The sequence below is a fragment of the Anolis sagrei genome, chromosome 8 (assembly GCF_037176765.1).
Source record: "Anolis sagrei isolate rAnoSag1 chromosome 8, rAnoSag1.mat, whole genome shotgun sequence".
In the NCBI taxonomy this organism is placed as follows: Eukaryota; Metazoa; Chordata; class Lepidosauria; order Squamata; family Dactyloidae; genus Anolis; species Anolis sagrei.
In genome coordinates, this window is record NC_090028.1 from 1,817,947 (window position 1) to 1,842,543 (window position 24,597).

The window sequence follows — 24,597 nt, forward strand, 5'->3', positions numbered from 1 at the left end:
CGCCCGGCCGCCATTTTCCCGGAAGAAGTCTCCTTTCTCGCCCAGGGAAGAAGCCTTCTCTCGCTCTCTCTCTCTCCTTGGCTCCTTTGGATGGTTCCTCTCCTGAGAAGGTGTGTCTGTGTATCTCTAGATCTCTCTCTCTCTCTCTCTCTCTCTCTGGTGTTCTCTCCTCGCTTAGGAGCCTGAGGGAGGCCTTGTGTGCCTCTTGGTGGGCTGAGGGAAGCCTCCTCTCTCTCTCTCTCTCTCCCTCTCTCCCTGGATCCATTGGTTGGTTTCTCTCTGGAGAAGGTGGGCTGAGGGGGTCCCACGGAGTCCCTGAGGAGGAGCCTCTCTCTTGAGGAGGGAGAAGCCTGCCTTGGGGGAGGAAGGCTTCGCCCAGGAGGGAAGGCAGGGCCAGGCGGGAGGGCGGACTACAACTCCCAGGAGCGAGCCAGGGCCAGGCCTCCCCCCCACGCCAGGCCTGGAGGCACAGCTGGGCAGGGTGGGCCTGTGTGCCAAGGGTGGTCCAGGCCTCTCACTGGCTGGGTTCAAGGGCTCTCTGGGTCAGGGTGAACTACAACTCCCAGGCGCCCAGGGCTGTCCCCCCCAAGCCCAGCCAGTATACACAGTTGGCCATGCTGGCTCTGTGTGCCAAGGGTGGTCCAGGTCTGTCACTGGCTGGGTTCAAGGGCTCTCTGGGTCAGGGTGAACTACAACTCCCAGGCGCCCAGAGCTGTCACCCCCAAGCCCAGCCAGTATTCACAGTTGGCCATGCTGGCTCTGTGTGCCAAGGGTGGTCCAGGCCTCTCCCTGGCTGGGTTCAAGGGCTCTCTGGGTCAGGGTGAACTACAACTCCCAGGCGCCCAGGGCTGTCACCCCCAAGCCCAGCCAGTATTCACAGTTGGCCATGCTGGCTCTGTGTGCCAAGGGTGGTCCAGGTCTCTCACTGGCTGGGTTCAAGGGCTCTCTGGGTCAGGGTGAACTACAACTCCCAGGCGCCCAGGGCTGTCACCCCCAAGCCCAGCCAGTATTCACAGTTGGCCATGCTGGCTCTGTGTGCCAAGGGTGGTCCAGGCCTCTCCCTGGCTGGGTTCAAGGGCTCTCTGGGTCAGGGTGAACTACAACTCCCAGGCGCCCAGGGCTGTCACCCCCAAGCCCAGCCAGTATTCACAGTTGGCCATGCTGGCTCTGTGTGCCAAGGGTGGTCCAGGTCTCTCACTGGCTGGGTTCAAGGGCTCTCTGGGTCAGGGTGAACTACAACTCCCAGGCGCCCAGGGTGGTCCAGGTCTCTCACTGGCTGGGTTCAAGGGCTCTCTGGGTCAGGGTGAACTACAACTCCCAGGCGCCCAGGGCTGTCACCCCCAAGCCCAGCCAGTATTCACAGTTGGCCATGTTGGCTCTGTGTGCCAAGGGTGGTCCAGGTCTCTCACTGGCTGGGTTCAAGGGCTCTCTGGGTCAGGGTGAACTACAACTCCCAGGCGCCCAGGGTGGTCCAGGTCTCTCACTGGCTGGGTTCAAGGGCTCTCTGGGTCAGGGTGAACTACAACTCCCAGGCGCCCAGGGCTGTCACCCCCAAGCCCAGCCAGTATTCACAGTTGGCCATGTTGGCTCTGTGTGCCAAGGGTGGTCCAGGTCTCTCACTGGCTGGGTTCAAGGGCTCTCTGGGTCAGGGTGAACTACAACTCCCAGGCGCCCAGGGCTGTCACCCCCAAGCCCAGCCAGTATTCACAGTTGGCCATGCTGGCTCTGAGTGCCAAGGGTGGGCCAGGTCTGTCACCAGCTCAGTAGAGTGCTCTCTCCATAAGGATGAACTACAACTCCCAGGTATCAAAATAATAGTAATAATGAGAATAATAATAATAATCTTTATTTCTACCCTGCCACCATCTCCCCAAAGGAGACTCAGGGCGGCTTACATGAGGCCAAGCCCAGTAGTGCATCACAACCAAATAACTAGCAGTACGTGTGAAACAGATCTCGGAGTCCTCGTGGAGAGGAAGTTAAACATGAGCCAACCATGTGATGTGGTGGGAAAAAAGCCAATGAGATTTTGGCCTGCATCCCTAGATCTAGGGAAGTCATGCTCCCCATGCTCTATTCTGCTTTGGTTACACCACTTTACCTGGAATATTGTGTCCAATTCTGGGCACCACAATTCAAGAGAGATATTGACAAGCTGGAATGTGTCTAGAGGAGGGCGACTAAAATGATAAAAGGTCTGGAGAACAAGCCCTATGAGGAGCGGCTTAGGGAGCTGGGCATGTTTTGCCTGAAGAAGAGAAGGCTGAGAGGAGATATGATAGCCATGTATAAATATGTGAGTGGAAGCCACAGGGAGGAGGGAGCAAGCTTGTTTTCTGCTCCCATGGAGATTAGGACAAGGAACAATGGCTTCAAAGTACAGGAAAGGAGATTCCATCTGAACATGAGGAAGAACTTCCAGACTGTGAGAGCCGTTCAGCAGTGGAACTCTCTGCCCCGGAGGGAGTGTGGTGGAGGCTCCTTCTTTGGAAGCTTTTAAACAGAGGCTGGATGGCCATCTGTCAGGGGTGATTTGAATGCAATATTCTGCTTCTTGGCAGAATGGGGTTGGACTGGATGGCCCAGGAGGTCTCTTCTAACTCTTTGATTCTATGATTCTAAAACCAGAAGCACAGAACAAACATCACAATAAAATAAATAGAACATAAGAATACAATAAAACAAGCACTGAATAAGACAATAAAAATCAAGCTATATACTTATATATTTATATATATATAGAGAGAGAGAGACACACACACACACACACACTAGCCGTCCCCTGCCAGGCGTTGCTGTGGCCCAGTCTGGTGACCTGGCTTGGGCCCTCCCAAGTTGGTTTCTAATCTATGCAATGTCTGGATGCTTGTGGGTAAACAGTATTTGTTGTTGTTGCTTTGTCAGTGTTGATGTGGAGATTGTCTGGCTTGCCCACTCTGGAACATGCAACACATCACTGACCTTCTTCAGGGGTCCCTTAAAAATCTTTGATACTATTATCTGTGTGTGTCTGTAAACCATATCTCTCTCTCTCTATCTCTGGCTGGATGGCTCTTTGTCAGGAGGGCTTTGATTTCGTTTCCTTGCCCTGGTGAAGGGAGTTGGACTGGATGGCCTTAAGTATTATCTGTTTGTCACGGGGATTCTGTGTAGGAAGTTTGCCCCAATTCTGTCATTCGTGGGGTTCAGAATGCCCTTTGGTTGTAGGTGAACTATAAATCCCAGCAACTACAACTCCCGAATGTCAAGATTGTATTTTCCCCAAACTCCACCAGTGTTCACATCTGGGCATATTGAGTATTCGTGTAGAGTTTGGTCCAGATCCATCACTGTTTGAGTCCACAGTGCTCTCTGGAGGTAGGTGAACTACAACTCTAAAACCAAAGGACACTGCTCACCAAACCCTTCCAGTATTTTCTGTTGGTCATGGGAGAACTGTGTGCCAAGTTTGGTTCAATTCCATCGTTGGTGTGGTTCAGAATGCTCTTCGATTGTAGGTGAACTATAATTCCCAGCAATTACAACTCCCAAATGACAAAATCAATTTTTTGAGTGAAGGACATACATTGGGTTGTTAGGTGTCTTGTGTCCAAATTTGGTGTCAATTTGTCCTGTGGTTTTTGAGTTCTGTTAATCCCACAAACGAACATGACATTTTTATTTATATAGATATGAAATGTTTACATAAATGTTTATTATAAATATTTATTATAAATATATAAAAATATCCATTATAAATATATACACATGAAATGTCTATATGAATATTTACCTGATTGTTGTGGGTATTTCTGTAAAAAAATTTGGAATATTTTAATGATTTTAATGATTTTATCATGCAAATATTTTCCCGAATTTTGAATGGTGGGGCTCAAGATTGTTGTTTCCCTTGCTGCTTCTCAGTTACGACCGTGTTTCTCAACCTTCTTAATTCCGTGACCCCTTCATACGGTTCCTCATGTGGTGGTGACCCCCAACCATACCATGATTTCCGTTGCTACTTCGTAACTGTAATTTGGCGACTGTTATGAATCGTCATGTCGTTATCCGATATGCAGGATGCATTTCCATTCACTGGACCAAATTGGGCACAACTACCCAATACGTCCCAATTTGAATACTGGTGGGATTGGGAAGGGATTGGTTTTGTCATTTGGGAGTTGTAGTTGCTGGGATTTAGAGTTCACCTACAATCAAAGAGCATGCTGAACCCCACCAATGATGGAATGGAACCCAACTGGGCACACCGAACTCCCACGGCCCGCAGAAAATACTGGAAGGGTTTCCCCCGCCCGGCCTGTTGCCCTGCTTTTCCCATCAGCCCACTTTAGTTGGGATTCAATGTTTACTTTCAAGATGTTGTATTATATTTCTACTGAATTGTTTAATTGGTTGTGTTGTGGTTGTTTAATTGATATGTCATCAGCCCACTTCACTTGGGATTGAATGTTTCCCTTTAAGCTTTTGGTTGTGTTTATATTGGAATTGTTCAATGGATATGTCATGTTTCTTGTTCTATGTGTAGCGTGGCATTGTATGTCATGGTCTGGAAGCCGCCCTGAGTCCCCCATTGGGATAGGCATGTCACAATCATCATAATAATGGGTTTGGGGGGCATTGACCTTGAGTTTGGGAGTTGCAGGGTTAGAATTGGGCCAAACTTCCCACACAGACGCCCCGCCCCACCTTGAAGCGACTCGCTGGCTCAAGCCTCCCTCAGCCGAACATGGGTCAAACTACATCCTGGCAACACAATTCTACTACAATTGCAATCGTATCGCAGAAAATTACATTGAAACATACACCAGACATAAATCATACACTGACAGGCATGCGCTGAGCACGCCTGCTCTCCCCTCCCAGAATCCACACTGTAGAGAACAGCAGCGTTTGACCCCAAAGAGAGTTTCCCAGATAGAGTGCCATATAACTCAGTTCAAAGATATTATATAGGTATTGTTGTTGTTATTATAGACATATAGATTTTTTTTTACTATTTTTGATATATAGATATTATTTATAGACATAGATATTATAGGCATATAGGTATTATTATAGATGCATAGATATTATTGACAGGCAGGTATTATAATTTAGACATATGGATATTATATACCTATAGATATTATTATAGGCATATAGACATTAGTATTAAAGACATACAGATATTATAGACATGTAGATATTGTTATCTATATATATAAATCTGTTAGGTTGGTTCAACGGGACAGCAAAACTCTTAAACCCCCCAACGAAACTTAACCAAAATTCCCATGCCCATAACACAACCCACAAGGTACAAACATATCTACTCAAAATGAAAAACAACACAACAACACACTCACAAAACGGCAAAACAACTGAACATGCGCATTGGCGCCCAGCCGCAGAAGAGAAAGAAAAAGGGGGAAGGAAGGAAAGAGGTAGAGAAGGAAGAAATGAGAGACAGAGGGAGGGAAAGAAAAAGGGGGAAGGAAGGAAGGAGAGAAGGAAAGATAAAAGGGAATAAAGGAAGGAAAGAGGGAGTGAAGGAAGGGGGAAGATGTAGAGAAAGAGGGAGGGAAGGAAAGAAGGAAACAGAGAAGGAAGAAAAGAGACCAGAAGAGAAAGAAAAAGGGGGAAGGAAGGAAGGAGAGAAGGAAAGAAAAAAGGGAATGAAGGAAGGAAAGAGGGAGTAAAGGAAGGGGGAAGATGTAAAGAAAGAGGGAGGGAAGGAAAGAAGGGAAGAGAGAAGGAAGAAAAGAGACCAGAAGAGAAAGAAAAAGGGGGAAGGAAGGAAAGAGATAGAGAAGGAAGAGGAGAAGGAAAGATGGGAAGGAAGGAAGGAGGGAAAGAAGGAGAGAAAGAGGGAAGGTTGGCCACAGCAACACGTGGCGGGTAAAGGTTGTTATTTCTATGATTATGATGATGCTATGATTCTTCCTCTGAGACCCTTTTAGGGGGAATGGGAGAGGTGTCAGGTCGCAGAGGCAATGCATTGCATTATTGTTATTGTTATGATGGTGGTGAAATAAAAGGACTGAGTCTGCTGTGCTTGCTGTGAAGGGGCAATAAAGATCTCCAGCCTGCTCCCAGGACTCCTTGTGAGTAGCCAGCAGCCCAGGCCTCCTCCAGTGGGGTGTGACTCAGCAATCTGCAAGGAGGCCTCTACATCTATAAAGCTCTGCATCTGCGGCCGCCATCTTGCGTCTCGCTTTTCCATTGCCGCCGCCGTCCCTTCACCGCTGCCGCTGCGACCGGACCACCGCTGGGGCCAGGGCCGAGCCAGGGCGTCCCGCTTCTCCATCGCCGCCGCCATCCCCTCACCGCCGCCGGTACGACCGGACCACTGCTGAGCCATGGAGAGCGTCGCGGCCGCTGAGGCCGCCATCTTGGCGCCCCGCCTTCACCATCGCTGCCGCTGCTGCGACCGGTCCACCGCTGGGGCCGTTGGGCCAAGCCAGGGCACGGAGAACGCCGCGGCTGTTGCGGCCGCCATCTTGGCGCCTTGCCTCACCATCGCCGCCTTTCCATCGCTACCGCTGCAGCTGCTGGGCCGCCGCTGGGCCGCTGGGCCATCGCTGCCGCCTTCCATCGCGGCCACCACCATTTGGCCCGCCGCCTTGTCATCGCTGCTAGATTTCACCTTTGCCACCACTGCTGGATCTTCTAGAGTTTCATCTTTTCAGCGTTGACTAATATTGTGTAGAACCTTTGTATGTGCCTTAATATTGTGTAGACCTCTTGTGCTGGCCTCAATAGTGTGTAGACCTTTGGTGCTAGCCTTAATACTGTGTAGACCTCTTGTGCTGGCCTTAATATTGTGTAGACCTCTTGTGCCGGCCTAATATTGTGTAGACCTCTTGAGCTGGCCTTAATATTGTGTAGACCTCTTGTGCCGGCCTAATATTGTGTAGACCTTCTGTGCTGGCCTTAATACTGAGTAGACCTTTTGTGCCGGCCTTAATATTGTGTAGACCTCTTGAGCTGGCCTCCTTTGGATTGATAGATATACAATAGACCAACTGTGCTGACCGCCACTGTGTACACCATCCCCGGATGCCCCCAGACCAACCGTCTAGAGGTACATCTGAATCATAACAACCTTATTCAAGTGGTATCACCATCATCTTCGTAAGAACGTGACTACATATTACTATCTTAGCACACTCTTCTGGTTGTCGCTGCTGCTAAGCTGATATAAGAACACAACAGCACTTTAAGGCGCCTGCCACCTGCTGCTAAATAACACTAGCACTTACGCCCCCTTCCTTATCCCTCTATGCCGCACTTTAGTGAATGCTGAGAACCAGTTTCAGGTTACCTATTGCACTTTAGATCTTGCACTTTATGTATGTGCCCAACGGCACGTAGTGTGTTGTTAACTGAGTGGTATTACTGACTGTGCTGCACTGAAGACTCTCGCACTCTCGCACTTTACGAACTATCCTAACTGGTGTGGCTGGAACGCCCCTTCCTTCTGAAGCTATTGTTATCCATGAGGTCCCCCACCCCCCTGTTGGTACTATCCCTGTTGCTACTGACTAGCGGAAGGGTCAGGGGAGGAGGCGGGCTGGAGCCTGTGGACAAAAATGGGGCGGGGAAGGGGGAGGAAGGGGAGCAAGGGTGTTGGCAGGGACCAACAAATTAAACAACTGATGAAGCAGGAAATAAGACCTTGATATTAGATCGCGGCATGGAGGGGGGGAGGTGTTCCACTAGCCGAGGGGCCCCCATAGAGGTCGTGGTGGGGAGGAGGAGATGCGGAAAAAGGAGACCTCGAATTTGGCCTAATTCGGACCGTTTATCTACATTAACAATTCCCAACCGGTCTCCTAAGGTAAATTGGTGTAACCAGGTGAGTGGGACCTCGGGATTGAAGGTGGTGCTGCTGAACGCCAGATCTGTCAATGGAAAAACGACCTGGATCCAGGACCTAATCCTGGAGGAGCGGGCAGATCTGGCGTGCATTACGGAGACCTGGTTGGATGAAGCTGGAGGCGTAAATCTGACCCAGCTTTGTCCTCCAGGCTTCTCCGTACAGCACCAACCGAGATCCGGAGGACGGGGAGGCGGGGTCGCAGTGGTCTATAGAGATTCCATCCGTCTGACCAGGAGCCCCATCCCGCAGACCACAAATTTTGAATGCGTCCACCTGAGGGTGGGTGACCGGGACAGAATAGGGATTCTGTTAGTGTACCGTCCACCTCGCTGCACTACAGTCTCCCTACCTGAGCTAGCGGGGGTGGTCTCGAGCCTGGCGTTGGAGTCTCAACGGCTTCTTGTGCTGGGGGACTTCAACATCCATGCCGAGGCGACCCTCACAGGAGCGGCTCAGGACTTCATGTCCGCCATGGCAACCATGGGGCTGTCCCAACGAATAACTGGCCCCACCCACTGTGCTGGACATACATTGGACTTGGTTTTCTGCCAGGGATGGGAGCAGGGTGGCGGGGTGGAGGAGTTGTTCATCTCTCCGTTGCCATGAACCGACCACTTCCTGATCAGATTTAGGCTCACTGCGCCCCCTAACCTCCGCAAAGGTGGAGGACTCATTAAGATGGTCCGCCCCAGGAGGCTTATGGATCCGAATGGATTCCTGATGGCTCTTGGGGACTTTCCCGCTACCTCGGCAGGTGATCATGTCGAGGCCTTGGTCGCTCTCTGGAATGGGGAGATGACCAGGGCAATTGACATGATCGCTCCGGAACGTCCCCTCTCAAGTAACCGAGCTAAACCAGCTCCTTGGTTCACTGAGGAGCTGGCAGCGATGAAGCGAAGGAAGAGGGAACTAGAGAGCGTGTGGCACTCGGACCCAAGCGAGCCAAACCGAGCACGGTTTGTGTCCTTTCTAAGGGCATATGCCGCGGCAATAAAAGCCGCAAAGAAAACTTTCTTTGCGGCCACTATTGCGTCTGCAAAAAACCGTCCGGCGGAGTTGTTTCGGATTGTCAGAGGTCTTTTGACTCCCGCCACCTCAGGCGGGAGCCCTGACAATTCGGCCACGCGCTGTGAAGCATTTGCTCGGTTCTTTGCAGACAAAGTCGCTTTGATCCGTTCTGGGCTGGACACCATATTAAATGCAGTCTCTGTGGATGTGACACGAGCACCTGCTTGTCCTGTTTTGATGGATTCTTTTCAGCTTGTGAAGCCCGAGGATGTGGACAAGATACTTGGAGGAATGAGGCCCACCACGTCCATCCTAGACCCCTGCCCATCCTGGCTTCTGAAGGAGGCCAGAGGGGGATTGGCTGAGTGGGTAACGGTGGTGGTTAATGCCTCCCTTCGGGAAGGCAAGATTCCAGCGAGCCTAAAACAGGCTATTATAAAGCCGCTGTTGAAAAAACCATCACTGGACCCCACTAAATTTGACAACTTTCGGCCTGTTTCCAATCTTCCCTTCTTGGGCAAAGTCATGGAAAGCGTGGTGGCCTCACAACTCCAGGTATTCTTGAGAGACACGGATTATCTGGATCCGGCACAGTCTGGTTTCAGACCGGGACATGGAACCGAGACGGTCTTGGTCGCCTTAGTGGATGATCTGCGCCGGGAGCTAGACAGGGGGAGTGTGTCCCTGTTGGTGCTCCTGGACCTCTCAGCAGCCTTCGATACCGTCGACCACGGTATCCTTCTGGGGCGCCTTGCGGAAATGGGTCTTGGGGGCACTGCTTTGCGGTGGCTCCAGTCATTTCTGGAGGGTCGTACCCAGAAGGTGTTATTGGGGGACTCCTGTTCAACCCCACAGCCTTTGACCTGTGGGGTTCCACAGGGCTCTATATTGTCCCCCATGCTGTTTAATATCTACATGAAGCCGCTGGGTGAGATCATCCGGAGTTTCGGGGTGCGGTGTCATCTGTACGCAGATGATGTCCAGCTCTGTCACTCCTTCCCACCTGCTACTAAGGAGGCTGTCGAAGTCCTGAACCGGTGCCTGGCCGCTGTGATAGTCTGGATGAGGGCGAACAAACTGAAATTAAATCCAGACAAGACAGAGGTACTCCTGGTCAGTCGCAAGGCCGAGCAGGGCATAGGGTTACAGCCTGTGCTGGATGGGGTCGCACTCCCCTTGAAGGCGCAGGTTCGCAGCTTGGGTGTGACCCTGGACTCATCGCTGAGCCTGGACCCCCAGGTTTCAGCGGTGACCAGGGGAGCATTTGCACAGCTTCGGCTGGTGCGCCAGCTGCGCCCGTACCTTGGGAAGTCTGACTTGGCCACGGTGGTACACGCTCTGGTCACATCCCGCCTTGACTACTGCAACGCTCTCTACGTGGGGCTGCCCTTAAAGACGGCCCGGAAGCTTCAGCTCGTCCAGCGCGCGGCAGCCATGTTGTTAACAGGAGCAGGACGCAGGGAGCACACAACGCCCTTGTTGTTCCAGCTCCACTGGCTGCCGATTTGCTACCGGGCCCAATTTAAGGTGCTGGTGTTGGCCTACAAAGCCCTAAACGGTTCCGGCCCAAAATACCTTACGGACCGCATCTCGGCCTACGAGCCCACGAGGACCTTGAGATCATCTGGGGAGGCCCTTCTCTCGATCCCGCCTGCCTCACAGGCACGTCTGGCGGGGACGAGAGAGAGGGCCTTCTCGGTGGTGGCCCCCCGGCTGTGGAACTCCCTCCCTGCTGACATCAGACAGGCGCCCTCCCTCATGGCCTTTCGTAAGGGCCTGAAGACGTGGCTCTTCGAGCAGGCTTTCAACTGAGTGCTATGTTACTGGAAATGACAACCGGAATGAATTTACGACTACGAGATTGATTATGATTCCATAATATGACGCAGCGGATTTTTAGTGTAATTTAAATGTTGTGTATTAGTGATGTTAGTTTGTTGTCCTGATTGCTTTGTAAAGTGTCTTTTTTGTATTGTACACTGCCACGAGTCGCCCTAGGGCTGAGAGCGGCGGTTAATAAATGCAAGAAATAAATAAATAAATAAATAAAAAGAGAAGGAAGGAAGCAAACAGGGAGGGAAGAAAGGCAAAGGAAGGAAGGGGGAGGGAATGAAGGAACGAGAGAAGGATGAAACCAAGTAGTGAAAGAAGGAAAGAAAGAAAGAGGTAGAGAAGGAAGAAAGGAGAGAAAGGGGGAGGAAAAGGGGGAAGGAATAGGTAGGGACCTCTCTTTCATAATAGTCCACATATCTACCTCAACTTTGATAAGTTTTACTATAGGCCACAGCAACGCGTGGCAGGGCACAGCTAGTATACATCTAGATATCATAGACACACACACATATTATAGACTTCTAGATATTATTATCTATAAGTCTATAATATATATATATATGTGTGTGTGTGTGTGTGTCTATGATATCTATATGTATATAACAATCCAGCGAAGACGGAGATCCTTTGGTTGGGTTGCCCGGACGGAGGGGTGATCCGGTTGCCTACCCTGGATGGCGTGACATTATGCCCATCGTCTTTGGGAAAGAGTCTGGGGGTCCTTTTAGACCCTCTGCTGACGATGGAGGCCCAGGCCTCCGCTGCGAGCAGAGCCGCATTTTTCCATCTGCGTCAGGCTAGGCGTCTGGCTCCCTATCTGTCCAGGGACAACCTGGCCACGGTGATCCAGGCTGCGGTCATCTCAAGGCTGGACTACTGTAACGCCCTCTACATAGGCCTGCCTTTATCGGTGATCTGTAAACTTAAACTAGTGCAAAATGCTGCTGCCCAGCTTCTCGCAGGAGTCCCAGCGAGGTATCATATTACTCCAATCTTGCAGCAACTGCACTGGTTGCCGATTGACCACTGGATTACCTTCAAAGTGCTGATTCTTACCTTTAAGGCCTTCTGTGGCCTGGGGCCGGAGTACCTGAGGGACCACCTCACCCCCTACCAAACCCCAAGATCACTCCGTTCAGACGATCAGTATCTCCTTGAAGTTCCCAATTTTAAGACCTTGCACCTGATGTCTACTAGGCGTAGAGCATTCACGGTGGTGGCTCCTTACCTGGGGAATGCCTTGCCAGTGGAAACACGAGCTCTCCGAGATTTACTATTTTTTCGTAGAGCTTGTAAAACGTATTTCTTTAGGTTGGCATTTGAATCTTGTTGATTGAAATTTTTCTTTGATTTTAAATGTAATGTATTGCATATGTATGTTGTAAGCCGCTCTGAGCCTTCGGGGAGTGGCGGTATATACATTCTATTAATAAATTAATTCAATAAATAAATAAATAATGATACTTTTTGCTTTTTTGAGTGAAGGACATACATTGCTTTAGTTGGTGTCTTGTGTCCAAATTTGGTGTCAATTCGTCCAGTGGTTTTTGAGTTCTGTTAATCCCACAGATGAACATTACATTTATATTTTTATGTAGTTAATAATATAGAGAGACATTTGACATGAGAGAGAGCTTTTCTCCTAGAGCTGTAAGTATGCAGAACTCCGTGTTGTTGCATTGATGTTGCATTGGGGGCTGGGTGGGGGTGGTTGGGGTGTGGAGGGACGGGTGTGTTGGTTTTGTGATGTGTGCTGAGGAAAGCATTGCATTTGGTTTTGCCATGTACAACGACTATTTATTTATTTATTTATTTATTTATCGTGTCATCAGCAACCATTGTGTTACAATTCTAACAGAGCAAACAAACACAGAGATAGAATAAAAAAAGAAAGAAAGAAAGAAAGAAAAAAAGAACCACACAGATTTTGCAAATTTGGTATTTGGTTAAATGTCCTTTGACCAGTATCTGGCCACTTGGAGTGCCTCTGGGGTTGCCGCAAGAAGATCCTCCATCGTGCATGTGGCAGGGCTCAGGGTGCATTGCAGCAGGTGGTCAGTGGTTTGGTCAGTGGTTTGTTCTTCTCCGCACTCGCATGCCGAGGATTCCACCCTGTAGCCCCATTCCTTGAGGTTGGCTCTGCATCTCGTGGTGCCAGAGCGCAATCTGTTCAGCGCCTTCCAAGTCGCCCAGTCTTCTGAGTGCCCAGGGGGGAGTCTCTCATCTGGTATCACCCATGAATTGAGGTGCTGGGTTTGGGCCTGCCACTTTTGGACTCTCGCTTGCTGGGGTGTTCCAGCGAGTGTCTCTGTAGATCTAAGAAAACTATGTCTTGATTTAAGTAGTTGACATGCTGGCTGATACCCAAACAGGGGATGAGCTGGAGATGTCTCTGCCTTGGTCCTTTCACTATTGGCTGCTACTTCCCGGCGGATGTCAGGTGGTGCAATACCGGCTAAGCAGTGTAATTTCTCCAGTGGTGTGGGTCGCAGACACCCTGTGATAATGCGGCATGTCTCATTAAGAGCCACATCTACTGTTTTGGTGTGGTGAGATGTGTTCCACACTGGGCATGCATACTCAGCAGCAGAGTAGCATAGCGCAAGGGCAGATGTCTTCACTGTGTCTGGTTGTGATCCCCAGGTTGTGCCGGTCAGCTTTCGTATGATGTTGTTTCTAGCGCCCACTTTTTGTTTGATGTTCAGGCAGTGCTTCTTGTAGGTCAGAGCACGGTCCAAAGTGACTCCCAGGTATTTGGGTGTGCTACAATGCTCCAGGGGGATTCCTTCCCAGGTAATAATCCTCAGAGCTCGGGATGCTTGTCTGTTCTTAAGGTGAAAGGCGCATGTCTGTGTTTTAGATGGATTAGGGATCAGCTGGTTTTCCCTGTAAACAGGGAAAACAACGACAATAAAGTTACTCTATAATTCCATCTTATATCATCTTTACTCTCTAAACCAATTATTCGGCATTGCTGAAGGCTTTCATTCATGGTCACAATCACTTGAGGTTGTCTTGCTTATCTCCAGCTTGAGGTTTTTGGTCTGTATGGCCATGTTCTGGTAGCATTCTCTCCTGATGTTTCGCCTCTCCTGACATTTCTTCAGAGGTCTGTTGGAAGTGAGACAAATGGGGTGTGTATATATATCCCTGTGCAATAATGTCCAGGGCGGGAGAAAGAACTCATAGAATCGTAGAATCCTGTTTCCAATATTTTTTATTGAGTTTTCATTAATTCGTGACATCGAAAGAGGGAGAACACAGATAGAAAAGCTTGGAAATATAGGATGTTTGGGTTACAGTGGGTCTTGGAGGGGTGGAACATAAGGAGGGAGGGTAAGGAAGGGGGTGTGTGGGGAGAGATGAGTGGGGGAGGGATATTGGGTAGGAGGGCTAGAGAGGGGGGGGGGATACTTGACACTTCCGTTTGGTCCACCGATGGAATGCATATTGTTAAAATACATTTATTAATTCCGGTTCCATATTTTCTATTGTTTGCTTGGCTAATGATTGTTATTAGTGGTCTTTTATTTCTAGATATTCTTTAGATATTCTTTACAGTGGCTCCAGTTGGTCTGTCTTTCCTTGTTTTTGTTCTCCATTAGGCTCGATAGTCTGTCCGTATCTATAAATTCAATCACCTTTTTCGTCCATTCCTCCGCCGATGGGATTTCTTCTGTTTTCCACTTTTGGGCTATAAGCATCCTTGCCGCGGATGCAAGGTAGAAGAAGATTGTTTCCTCGTTTTCCTTCAGAACGGGGACTGTCATGTTGAGAAGGTAGTATTCAGGCTTCATTTCCAGTTTTGATTTAGTTATTTTTTGTGCGTGTTTATGGACCGTCAGCCAAAATTGTTGGACTCTCTTACATTTCCAGAACATATGAGAGTAGTTCCCTGTCTCCTTTTTGCACTTCCGGCACAATTTGCTGTGATTTTTACTAATTTTAGATAGTATGGCTGGCGTTAAATGCCATCTATAGAACATCTTATGGCAGTTTTCTATAATAGATGTGGCTTTAGTAAGTTTGGTTTTCTTTTTCCAGATTTGCTCCCATTCTCTGAGCCATATGGTCTTGCCTGTCTTTCGCCCATTTCATAGAATCATAGAATCAAAGAGTTGGAAGAGTCCAACCCCATTCTGCCAAGAAGCAGGAATATTGCATTCAAATCACCCCTGACAAATGGCCATCCAGCCTCTGCTTAAAAGCCTCCACACTCCGGGGCAGAGAGTTCCACTGCTGAACGGCTCTCACAGTCAGGAAGTTCTTCCTCATGTTCAGATGGACTCTCCTCTCTTGTAGTTGGAAGCCATTGTTCCGCGTCCTAGTCTCCAAGGAAGCAGAAAACAAGCTTGCTCCCTCTCACATATTTATACATGGCTATCATATCTCCTCTCAGCCTTCTCTTCTTCAGGCTAAACATGCCCAGCTCCCCAAGCCGCTCCTCATAGGGCTTGTTCTCCAGACCCTTGATCATTTTAGTCGCCCTCCTCTGGACACATTCCAGCTTTGTTCATACTTTCTTTTATCAATTCCTTTTCGTTGTTCCATTCTAGTAGGCTTCTATATAGTGTCGTTATCACTTTTTTTTCTTTTTTCATTATCTTGTCCCAAGTGGTCTCAGTCCCGGAGAATCCTTTTTTGCAATCCTCCTTATAACGTTCTTTTATTTATTTATTTATTTATTTATTTATTTATTTATTTGCTATACTTGTATACCGCCGTTTCTCAGCCTAGCCGGCGACTCAACGCGGTTTACAACAAAATATAACAATCAACAGTATACAGTTTAAAAGCATAAAAACATAATACACGATTCATATATCAATAACAATCCAATTCGTCTCCTGACTAAAATCGTGATCCAGTTTCGTCGTCCATATTGCCAGTCCTTTAATCATTACATTCATTGCACTGAGTTAACCAAATGCATGTTCGAACATCCAGGTTTTTAATCTTCTTCGGAATACCATCAATGAGGGGCCTGATCTTATCTCCATGGGAAGGGCGCTCCATAGCCGCGGGGCCACCACAGAAAAGGCCCTGTCTCTCGTCCCCGCCAGCCGCACCTGTGAAGCAGGCGGGATAGAGAGCAGGGCCTCCCCAGAAGATCTTAGGGTCCTGGCGGGCTGATAGGCCGAGATACGTTCTTTTGCTTGTAGATAGTGGAACCAACCCAGTTCTTTGTCTATTTCTCTAAGTTCATCCATTGATTTGAAGCGCCATTGGGTATTGTCTCTTATTAGAAGTTGGTTGTAATTGAGCCATTTTTCCCTAGTAATTCCTTCTTATGGAAGGCCTCCAATGGTGACACCCATAGAATCAAAGCGTTGGAAGAGACCTCATGGGCCATCCAGTCCAACCCTCTGCTGCTAAGAAGCAGGAATATTGCATTCAAATTAGCAAGCTTGATGAGCACTGAGTGGCCATGAAGCTGCCAAATCAGTCAGTGAGGGTATTTGCATCGAGGTGGCCTGGCTGTCGCTGCCTGGGGCATCCTCTCGTTGGGAGGTGTTAACTGGCCCTTGATTGCTTGTTGTCTGGAGTGCTCCAAAACACCTGGAGGGCCCAAGTCTTCCCATGCCTGCGCTATACTAACCACCACCAGTTTCTCAAATTGTCCTGACACGACAAAAAACAAACAAAAAACTAACTACCTTACTACTTCTTGCTTCTTGGGAGGAGAGCAATGTCCAATCTCGATAAAATAGTAAAGAGTAGAGACATCAGACTGGCAACCAAGATCCATTGCCTAGTCCAAGCCATGGTCTTCCCTGTAGTCACCTATGGATGTGAGAGCTGGACCTGAGGGAAGGAAGGCTGAGCGAAGGAAGATCGATGCTTTTGTGTTGTGGTGTTGGAGGAAAGTTCTGAGAGTGCCTTGGACTGCGAGAAGATCCAACCAGTCCATCCTCCAGGAAATAAAGCCCGACTGCTCACTGGAGGGAAAGATACTAGAGACAAAGTTGAAGTACTTTGGCCACATCATGAGGAGACAGCAAAGCCTAGAGAAGGGAATGATGCTGGGGAAAGTGGAAGGCAAAAGGAAGAGGGGCCGACCAAGGGCAAGATGGATGGATGGCATCCTTGAAGTGACTGGACTGACCTTGAAGGAGCTGGGGGTGGTAACGGCCGACAGGGAGCTCTGGCGTGGGCTGGTCCATGAGGTCACGAAGAGTCGGAGACGACTGAACGAATGAACAACAACAACAACAACTACCACCAACTGCTAGGCATGCCACTCATTCATTCATTCAGAGACACACCATCCTGAACTGGGGTTGTTTCTGTAGATCTGATTTTAGAAAAGCTGCTGTTATTTCTTTCTTTGTTTATGTTCCATTATATGTCGTATATTTCCGAATGGATGCCCAGTGTATCTGTGTTTGGCAAATCCATGTCAGTCTGTTTGTATTAATTTAAGGTAAAGGTTTTCTCCTGGCATTAAGTCTAGACGTCTCCGCTTCTGGGATTCTGGTGCTCATCTCCATTTCTAAGCCGAAGAGCTGGCGTTGTCCGTAATAATAATAATGATAATAATAATAATAATACACTTTATTTGTACCCTGCTCCATCTCCCCGATGGGGACTCGGTGCGGCTTACATGAGGCCAAGCCCAAAGCAACAATGACATAAAAATAAAACCGAAAACGCAAATAATCAACAATAATAACGCAATTACATAAAGCAAAAGAGAACATAGCAATATAAGATTACAATAAACACAATCACAATAACATGGGCGAGCGTAGACACCTCCAAGGTTATGTGGCCACTGGCATGACTGCATGGAGCACTGTTACCTTCCTGCCGAAGCGGGATGTAGTGAATTCCCTACTTGTTAGGCTAGGAAAAGCCGAGAAAAGTAGGCTCAGGAAGTTCGGCAGCCATTTTAGAAAGGGTGCCGGGGGGGGGGGGGGAATCCATTTTAGTTACTCATTTCCTGAAGAGGGCGTGTTTAGAGAGATCAGCTTTTGAGGGAAATGAGGGAAGACTGTAATTGGCTGAGTTAGAGTGGGCGGTGCTTATAAAAATGACTTTAAGGGAAGATTTTGAAAACCCTGTCAGGAGATTGAACCTGGGTGTCAAACAGAGAAGGTGTTAGTAGTTTGGAGTGGTGTAGAGGGTTAGTGAGTAAGGCCTGAGATTGGTCAGTTGGCTAGCAAAGACAGCTAGTGAGAAGATTAGAGCTATTTGGGAAGGAGAGCTGTGGAGTGGAGAGACCGATCCCAAAAGACAAGGACGGTCTGTGTGGAGGAGTTTAGACATTCCTGTCAGAGAAGCAATCCTGTCAGTATTTCTCTGGAGGGAGAGAGAAGTGTTTCCTGTGTAACTAAGTCTGAACTGCTTAACATAACCACACGCTTTTAAGTCAGTATTTTGAAACCAACTAAGCTTAAGACCTAATTGGTTCAAGTTCTCTCAAATAAACCTCATTGTTTTGTTGTTCACAACAACTGCCTCACGTGTACCTCTGTGGGTGAAGTTTTAAGAGCAGTTTCCTGCAGCAAGCAGGAGACTAATGGCGGCAGTGTAGATTTTAAAGAATAATCTTTAGTGTTACCTCAGAAACACAAGTCTGAGGGCTAAATCCAACACACTCTTGCCTAACAATACGTCCAGGAAGCCAAGGTGTTATCAGCGCTTCTAAGTTGGTGGGTGCCAGAGGGCTTTCAAAACGGGTTTTTCGGCCAGAAGAAAGTTCCAGCTTTCCTTACTGCTTTTGATTTGGCTTTTAATCACAGAAGCCTAATTCCAATCTTAGTGGTGTTCTGCTTTTGGGATTATTTTTATTCCCAAATAAAGCCTCTTCTCAAATCCTTTATATTTTGGTTTGCAGTGGTTGCGATTCATGTAACAACTAAATCCAGTCATTTTTAGAGAAATCCTGAGGTAAATATTTGACAGAAACCACAAAAAAGAAATTACCTCAGAGAGCTACTATAGGCACCATTTTGAAAGCAAACGGATTATCATGGCACCACCTAAGTGGAAAAAGAATGTGACTGAGGAAGGGGAAAGAGAAGAAGTGGTTGGAGAAGTGGGGGAAACTGAGGTACAAATACAGGAGGGTAGTCCAGAACAAATAACTACCTCCTTGGAAATACAGAAACTGCAAATTCAAATGGAAATTGAGAAAATGCGAATTGCAGCTGAGGCTGAACAACGTGAGAGGGACAGAGGAGCTGAGGCTGAGAGAGAGAGAGAGAGAGAGTGTATGAGGCATGAGGAACGAGTGTTTGAACTTCGTTTAAGGGAAACGGAGGGAACACCCAGAACTAACCTAACGTTAACACCACTGACCCAATGGCTCTGAAACACTTCCCGTGTTATCAAAAAGGGGAATGTGTTGAATCTTTCCTGGCAAGTTTTGAGAGAACCTGCCTTGATTTTCAGATGTCAGAATCCAGAATGATAGCTCATTTAAGGCCGTTAATCTGTGGTGAATTAAGTGAGATTGACGCAGATTTGAGGGATTCTGAGAGCACTGATTATAAGGTGTTCAAGGAAAGAGTGGAACTGAGGTTTGGTTTGACGGCAGAACAAAGTAGGGAGGTGAAGCGGAAGGCTAGGGAGACCTATTCGCAAATGGGCAGTAGGCTAGAGAAAGCCTTAGACAGATGGCCAGAAGGGAGCAAGACAACCATGCTTGAGATGCTAAGGCACTTAGTCTGTTTGGAACAGTTTCATAAACTAATTCCAGTCCAAATGCCTTCGTTTGTCAAAGAAAAGAGAATCAAAAAGGTGGCAGACCCGGCTGCATGGCTTGATGAACTGGAGGGAGACTGGGACAGTAGTCATTCCCCAATGGTTGCCAAGAGGCTGAGAGAGTGGGTCTCGAAGGGAAAGTTTGACAAAGGAAGTCAAAATCCTGTCCGGGGGGACGCCATTGCTGTTAATGCCACGAGAAAGATTCTGTGCTATAATTGTCATCAGGAGGGACACATAAGATCGGCCTGCCCTAAGTTAACCAGCCACAAAAAGCCAGTAACACAACCAAAGTCAGTGAATGTGTAACACAAGCAAAACCACAAAGTGAGAGCCACACTCCACAGGAAGAACCTGTCAGAGAAACGAGAGTTTGGAGTGTAGGGAAAGGAGTAAATAAGGATTCAGTTCTTGTGGGTTTTTTTGGGCTATATGGCCATGTTCTAGAGGCATTTCTCCTGACGTTTCGCCTGCATCTATGGCAAGCATCCTCAGAGGTGAGATGTCAAGGATGCTTGCCATAGATGCAGGCGAAACGTCAGGAGAAATGCCTCTAGAACATGGCCATATAGCCCGAAAAAACCCACAAGAACTGAGTGATTCCGGCCATGAAAGCCTTCGACAATAAATAAGGATTATTTGGAGGTTGTGAAGGTGGATGAGAAAACACTTCTAGGCCTGAGAGACACAGGAGCTGAGGTCTCTTTGATCCATCCAGAGCTTGTTAAAAAAGAACAGTTGGTTCCAGGCCAAAAATATTGGCTGAAAGGAATTTATGGCTCCATTTTTGAGGTCCCCATTGCTGAAATTCCAGTTGAATGCCAGAGATTTACTGGTCCCGCAAGGCTCTATTGTGTTCCCCATGCTATTGAACGTCTACATGAAACCGCTGGGAGTTTTGGAGTACGGTGCCACCCCTACGCAGATGACACCCAACTCCACTACTCTTTTCCACCAGATTCCAAGGAAGCCCCGAGGATATTGGACCCGTGCCTGGCTGCTGTGACGATCTGGATGAGGACGAACAAGGTGAGGCTCAACCCTGACAAGACAGAGATCCTCCAGGTCAGTCGCTCGTCTGACCGGGGTCTTGGGTGGCAACCTGTGTTGGACGGGGTTGCACTCGCGCTGAAATCACAGGTCTGCAGTTTGGGGGTCCCTTCCATTCTCCTATTCATAAATGAATGATAGATGTCTTCCATCCGGGCTCCATCTCAGTTTCCTGGCCAGATGTTGACTCTTCTTGATCGGTCTTAGCCTTGTGTTGACTTCCTTCTTAACATTGTAAACATTTATCTATCACTGTCCAGTTTTTAAATCACAGTTTTCTTTTCCGTTCTTATTAGCGACTTTTAATTACAACCCAGCAGGCAGGTCGTTAGTCATTGCAGGCTTTAATATTTTACTGGTGATTCCAAAATTATTGTCTCCATCCATTCATCCTTCCATTCTTTCTTTGTGTCCCTGCTTCTGCACTTTTCCTTTCACCACGTGGATTCTCCACCACTTCTCCCCCCACGTGTTTCGCCTCCTAGCCAAAACAATGCTGCGCTCAAGGTCAGGTTTTGTTGAAGGCTTTCATGACCAGAATCACTGGGTTGCTGTACATTTTTTGGCCTGTCTAGTCATGTTACAGCAGCACTCTCTCCTGACGTTTTGCCTGCATCTGTGGCTAATGGCACATTTAGAGGTTCTCTTGGCAGTGAATCAAATGGAGTAATATTCCTGTGGAATAATATCCAGGGCGGGAGAAAGAACCCTTGTCTGTTTGAGCCAAGGGTGAATGTTGCAATGAGCAAGCTTGAATAAGCATTGGAGTAGCCATGAAGTCTGCAGAGTCAATCAGTGAGGATATCTGCAGAGAGGCAGCCTGGCCTCTGTTGCCTGGAGGCACCCTCTGTTTGGGAGGTGTTAACTGGCACCTGATTGCTTGCTGTCGGGAGTTCTCCTGTTTCTGAGTGCTGGGCACATAATCTTATTTCAAAACGCAGAAATGCTGGGCCATTCACACCTGCTTCAAGCAGACAAGGGTTCTTTCTCCCACCTTGGACATTATTCCACAGGGATAGAGACTCTCCACTTGATTCATTGTCCAACTGAACCTCTGAAGACCCTGATGTTTGCATTTCTGGGTGTTTCCACTTTCAACATGACCCATGAAGGGAAAGGGGGAAATCGTGGAGGCAAAGAAAGCTTCTCACCTTCATCCTTGACCTTTTGCTTCTTTCTTAACAGGGAAACGAGGATTCTGTGGAGCCACCCCTTGGATGCAGCAATGAAATCAATAATATAGGAAGAACTTCTCTCTAGGTGAGGGTCCTGCTGAAATCTTGACCTCACATACAGATAAGGAAGGAAAAAAGAAGACTGAAGTATCTGTATTGCAATCAAACACCCCTATCATGGCTGACATGGAGGAGAAAGCATTTAAAGCATTTATATGCCTGGAATGTGGGAAAAGTTTCACTCGGAGCGGTGATCTGAAGCGACATCAAAGAACTCACACGGGGGAGAAACCCTATACATGCCCGGAGTGTGGGAAGAGCTTCACTCATAGTTCAGGTCTACGTTCACATCAACGGACTCATACTGTGGAGAAACCCTATACATGCCTGGAGTGTGGAAAGAGCTTCACTGAGAGTGGAAATCTACGTTCACATCAAAGGATTCACACTGGGGAGAGACCCTATAAATGCCTGGAGTGTGGGCAGAGCTTCACTGAGAGTGGAAATCTACGTTCACATCAAAGGATTCATACGGGGGAGAAACCCTATACATGCCTGGAGTGTGGGCAGAGCTTCACTCAGAGTGGAAAGCTACGTTCACATCAAAGGATTCACACTGGGGAGAAACCCTATACATGCCTGGAGTGTGGGCAGAGCTTCGCTTGGAGTGAAAGTTTACGTAAACATCAAAGGATTCACACTGGGGAGAAACCCTATAGATGCCTGGAGTGTGGGCAGAGCTTCACTATAAGTAGAAATCTACGTTCACATCAAAGGATTCATACTGGGGAGAAACCCTATAACTGCTTGGAGTGTGGAAAGAGCTTCACTGAGAGTGGAAGTCTACGTAGACATCGAAGGATTCACACTGGGGAGAAACCCTATAACTGCCTGGAGTGTGGGCAGAGCTTCACTCAGAGTGGAAGTCTACGTTCACACCAAATCACTCACACTGGGGAGAAACCCTATAAATGCCTGGAGTGTGGGCAGAGCTTCAGTAGGGGTGGATCTCTACGTTCTCATCAAAGGACTCACACTGGGGAGAAACCCTATAAATGCCTGGAGTGTGGGCAGAGCTTCACACAGAGTGGAAATCTACGTTCACACCAAATCTCTCACACTGGGGAGAAACCCTATAAATGCCTGGAGTGTGGGCAGAGCTTCAGTAGGGGTGGATCTCTACGTTCTCATCAAAGGACTCACACTGGGGAGAAACCCTATAAATGCCTGGAGTGTTGAAAGAGCTTCGCTCAGAGTGGAAATCTATGTTCAAACCAAAGCACTCATAGAATTCACATTGGAGAGAACAGTGGTGTTTGACTCCAAAGAGAGTTTCCCAGATAGAGATTTCCAGACTTTTCGTGTTAGTGAAACACTTTTTAGACATGCATCCTTTTGTGACACAGTAATTTAGTTGAACTAGCAAACCAGAGGTTAAACAACCTCATATAAGATATTCAATATAATACTATATTATATAATACTAGCTGTACTCAGCCAGGTGTTGCTGTGACCCATTTTGTTGAAATGGGGAAAAAAGAAAAGAGGAAGATCTGGTTTCTAAACTATCAATACACAACTGAAGGGGCAAAATGTCAACGTAATATAGGTGCATTGCAGTCTCCTCAAGGCCAACAGGTTATATGGATGTGTGGAAGGGCTCCATATAATCCAGTTCAAAGATATTATATAGGTATTATTGTTATTATTATAGACATATAGATATTATTATAGGCATATAGATTTTTTATTATTGATATATAGATATTATTATTATAGACATAGATATAGGCATATAGGTATTATTATTATAGATGTGTAGATATTATTGACAGACAGATATTATAGTAATAGACATGGTGATTTGAATGCAATATTCCTGCTTCTTGGCAGAATGGGGTTGGACTGGATGGCCCATGAGGTCTCTTCCAACTCTTTGATTCTATGATTCTATGATATTATTACAGACATACAGATATTATTATAGACATGTAGATATTATTGTTATAGACCTATAGATATCATAGACATACACACACACACACACACACACACATATATAATAGACTTATAGATATTATTATGATAGATATATAGATAATATTGTAGATATATTATAGCCCAGGGTTGCTATAAAGTAAAAATGGATGGCCATCTTTCGGGAGGGTTTTGATTGTGCCTTCCTGGACAGCCTTTCCTAACTCACAGAGCGTGCGTTTTTGTTCTTCCTTTGAATGTGGACTTCATTCCCCAGAATTCCTTCCCATAACTCAATATGGATGAGCTTTCTGGGCACACACACACACAGAATCCCTCCCGTGTGAGTTCCCAGCAGCCCAGAAGGAAAGGAAAGGAAAGGAAAGGAAAGGAAAGGAAAGGAAAGGAAAGGAAAGGAAAGGAAAGGAAAGGAAAGGAAAGGAAGGGGGTGGATTTGGAGGAGGGTGTCCTCTCCCCCCTTCCTTCCCCCCTCCCTCTCTCTGAATCCTTTGGGAAGAGAGAGGCGGGGGTAGCAAGAGGGATATACGGGCCACCTTTCCCTCCCTCTCTCAATCTGCCTCTCTCTCAGCTCTTGTTTATCTCCCCTGGTGCAGGGGGGGGGGGGGCGGGGGAGGGTGTTCCTTTAACGCATGCTTTGTATAGTCATTTAGGTTTGTGGGAGTTTAAGTTCTTCCCGGGTTTTTTTTTTTTTTGGTTTTTTTTTTTTTAGTGAAGGACATTCATTGGTTTAGTTGGTGTCTTGAGTCCAAATTTGATGTCAATTCGTCCAGTGGTTTTTGAGTTCTGTTAATCCCACAAATGAACATTACATTTATATTTTTATATAGTTAATAATATAGGGAGAGATTTGACATGAGAGATAGCTTTTCTCCTAGAGCTGTAAGTATACAGAACTTTGTGTTTTTGCATTGATGTTGCATTGGGGGCTGTGTGGTGGTGGTTGGGGTGTGGAGGGACGGGTGT

The 24,597-nt window shown here is 47.4% G+C and overlaps 1 protein-coding gene across 1 annotated transcript; it reads left to right on the forward strand.

Annotated features, from left to right (window-relative positions):
* On the forward strand, nt 1-24,231 carry LOC132782888 (zinc finger and SCAN domain-containing protein 2-like). The gene is made up of 3 exons (XM_067470948.1): nt 1-110; nt 20,370-20,440; nt 21,647-24,231. Exon 3 carries the CDS (start codon nt 21,814-21,816, stop codon nt 22,873-22,875), a length of 1,062 nt encoding a protein of 353 aa, XP_067327049.1. The 5' UTR covers nt 1-110; nt 20,370-20,440; nt 21,647-21,813; the 3' UTR covers nt 22,876-24,231.
* Nucleotides 24,232-24,597: the final 366 nt, after the last annotated feature.

Excerpts from the sequence above, each read along its gene's own strand:
- LOC132782888 (XM_067470948.1), top strand. The coding sequence starts at position 21,814 with ATGGCTGACATGGAGGAGAAAGCATTTAAAGCATTTATATGCCTGGAA.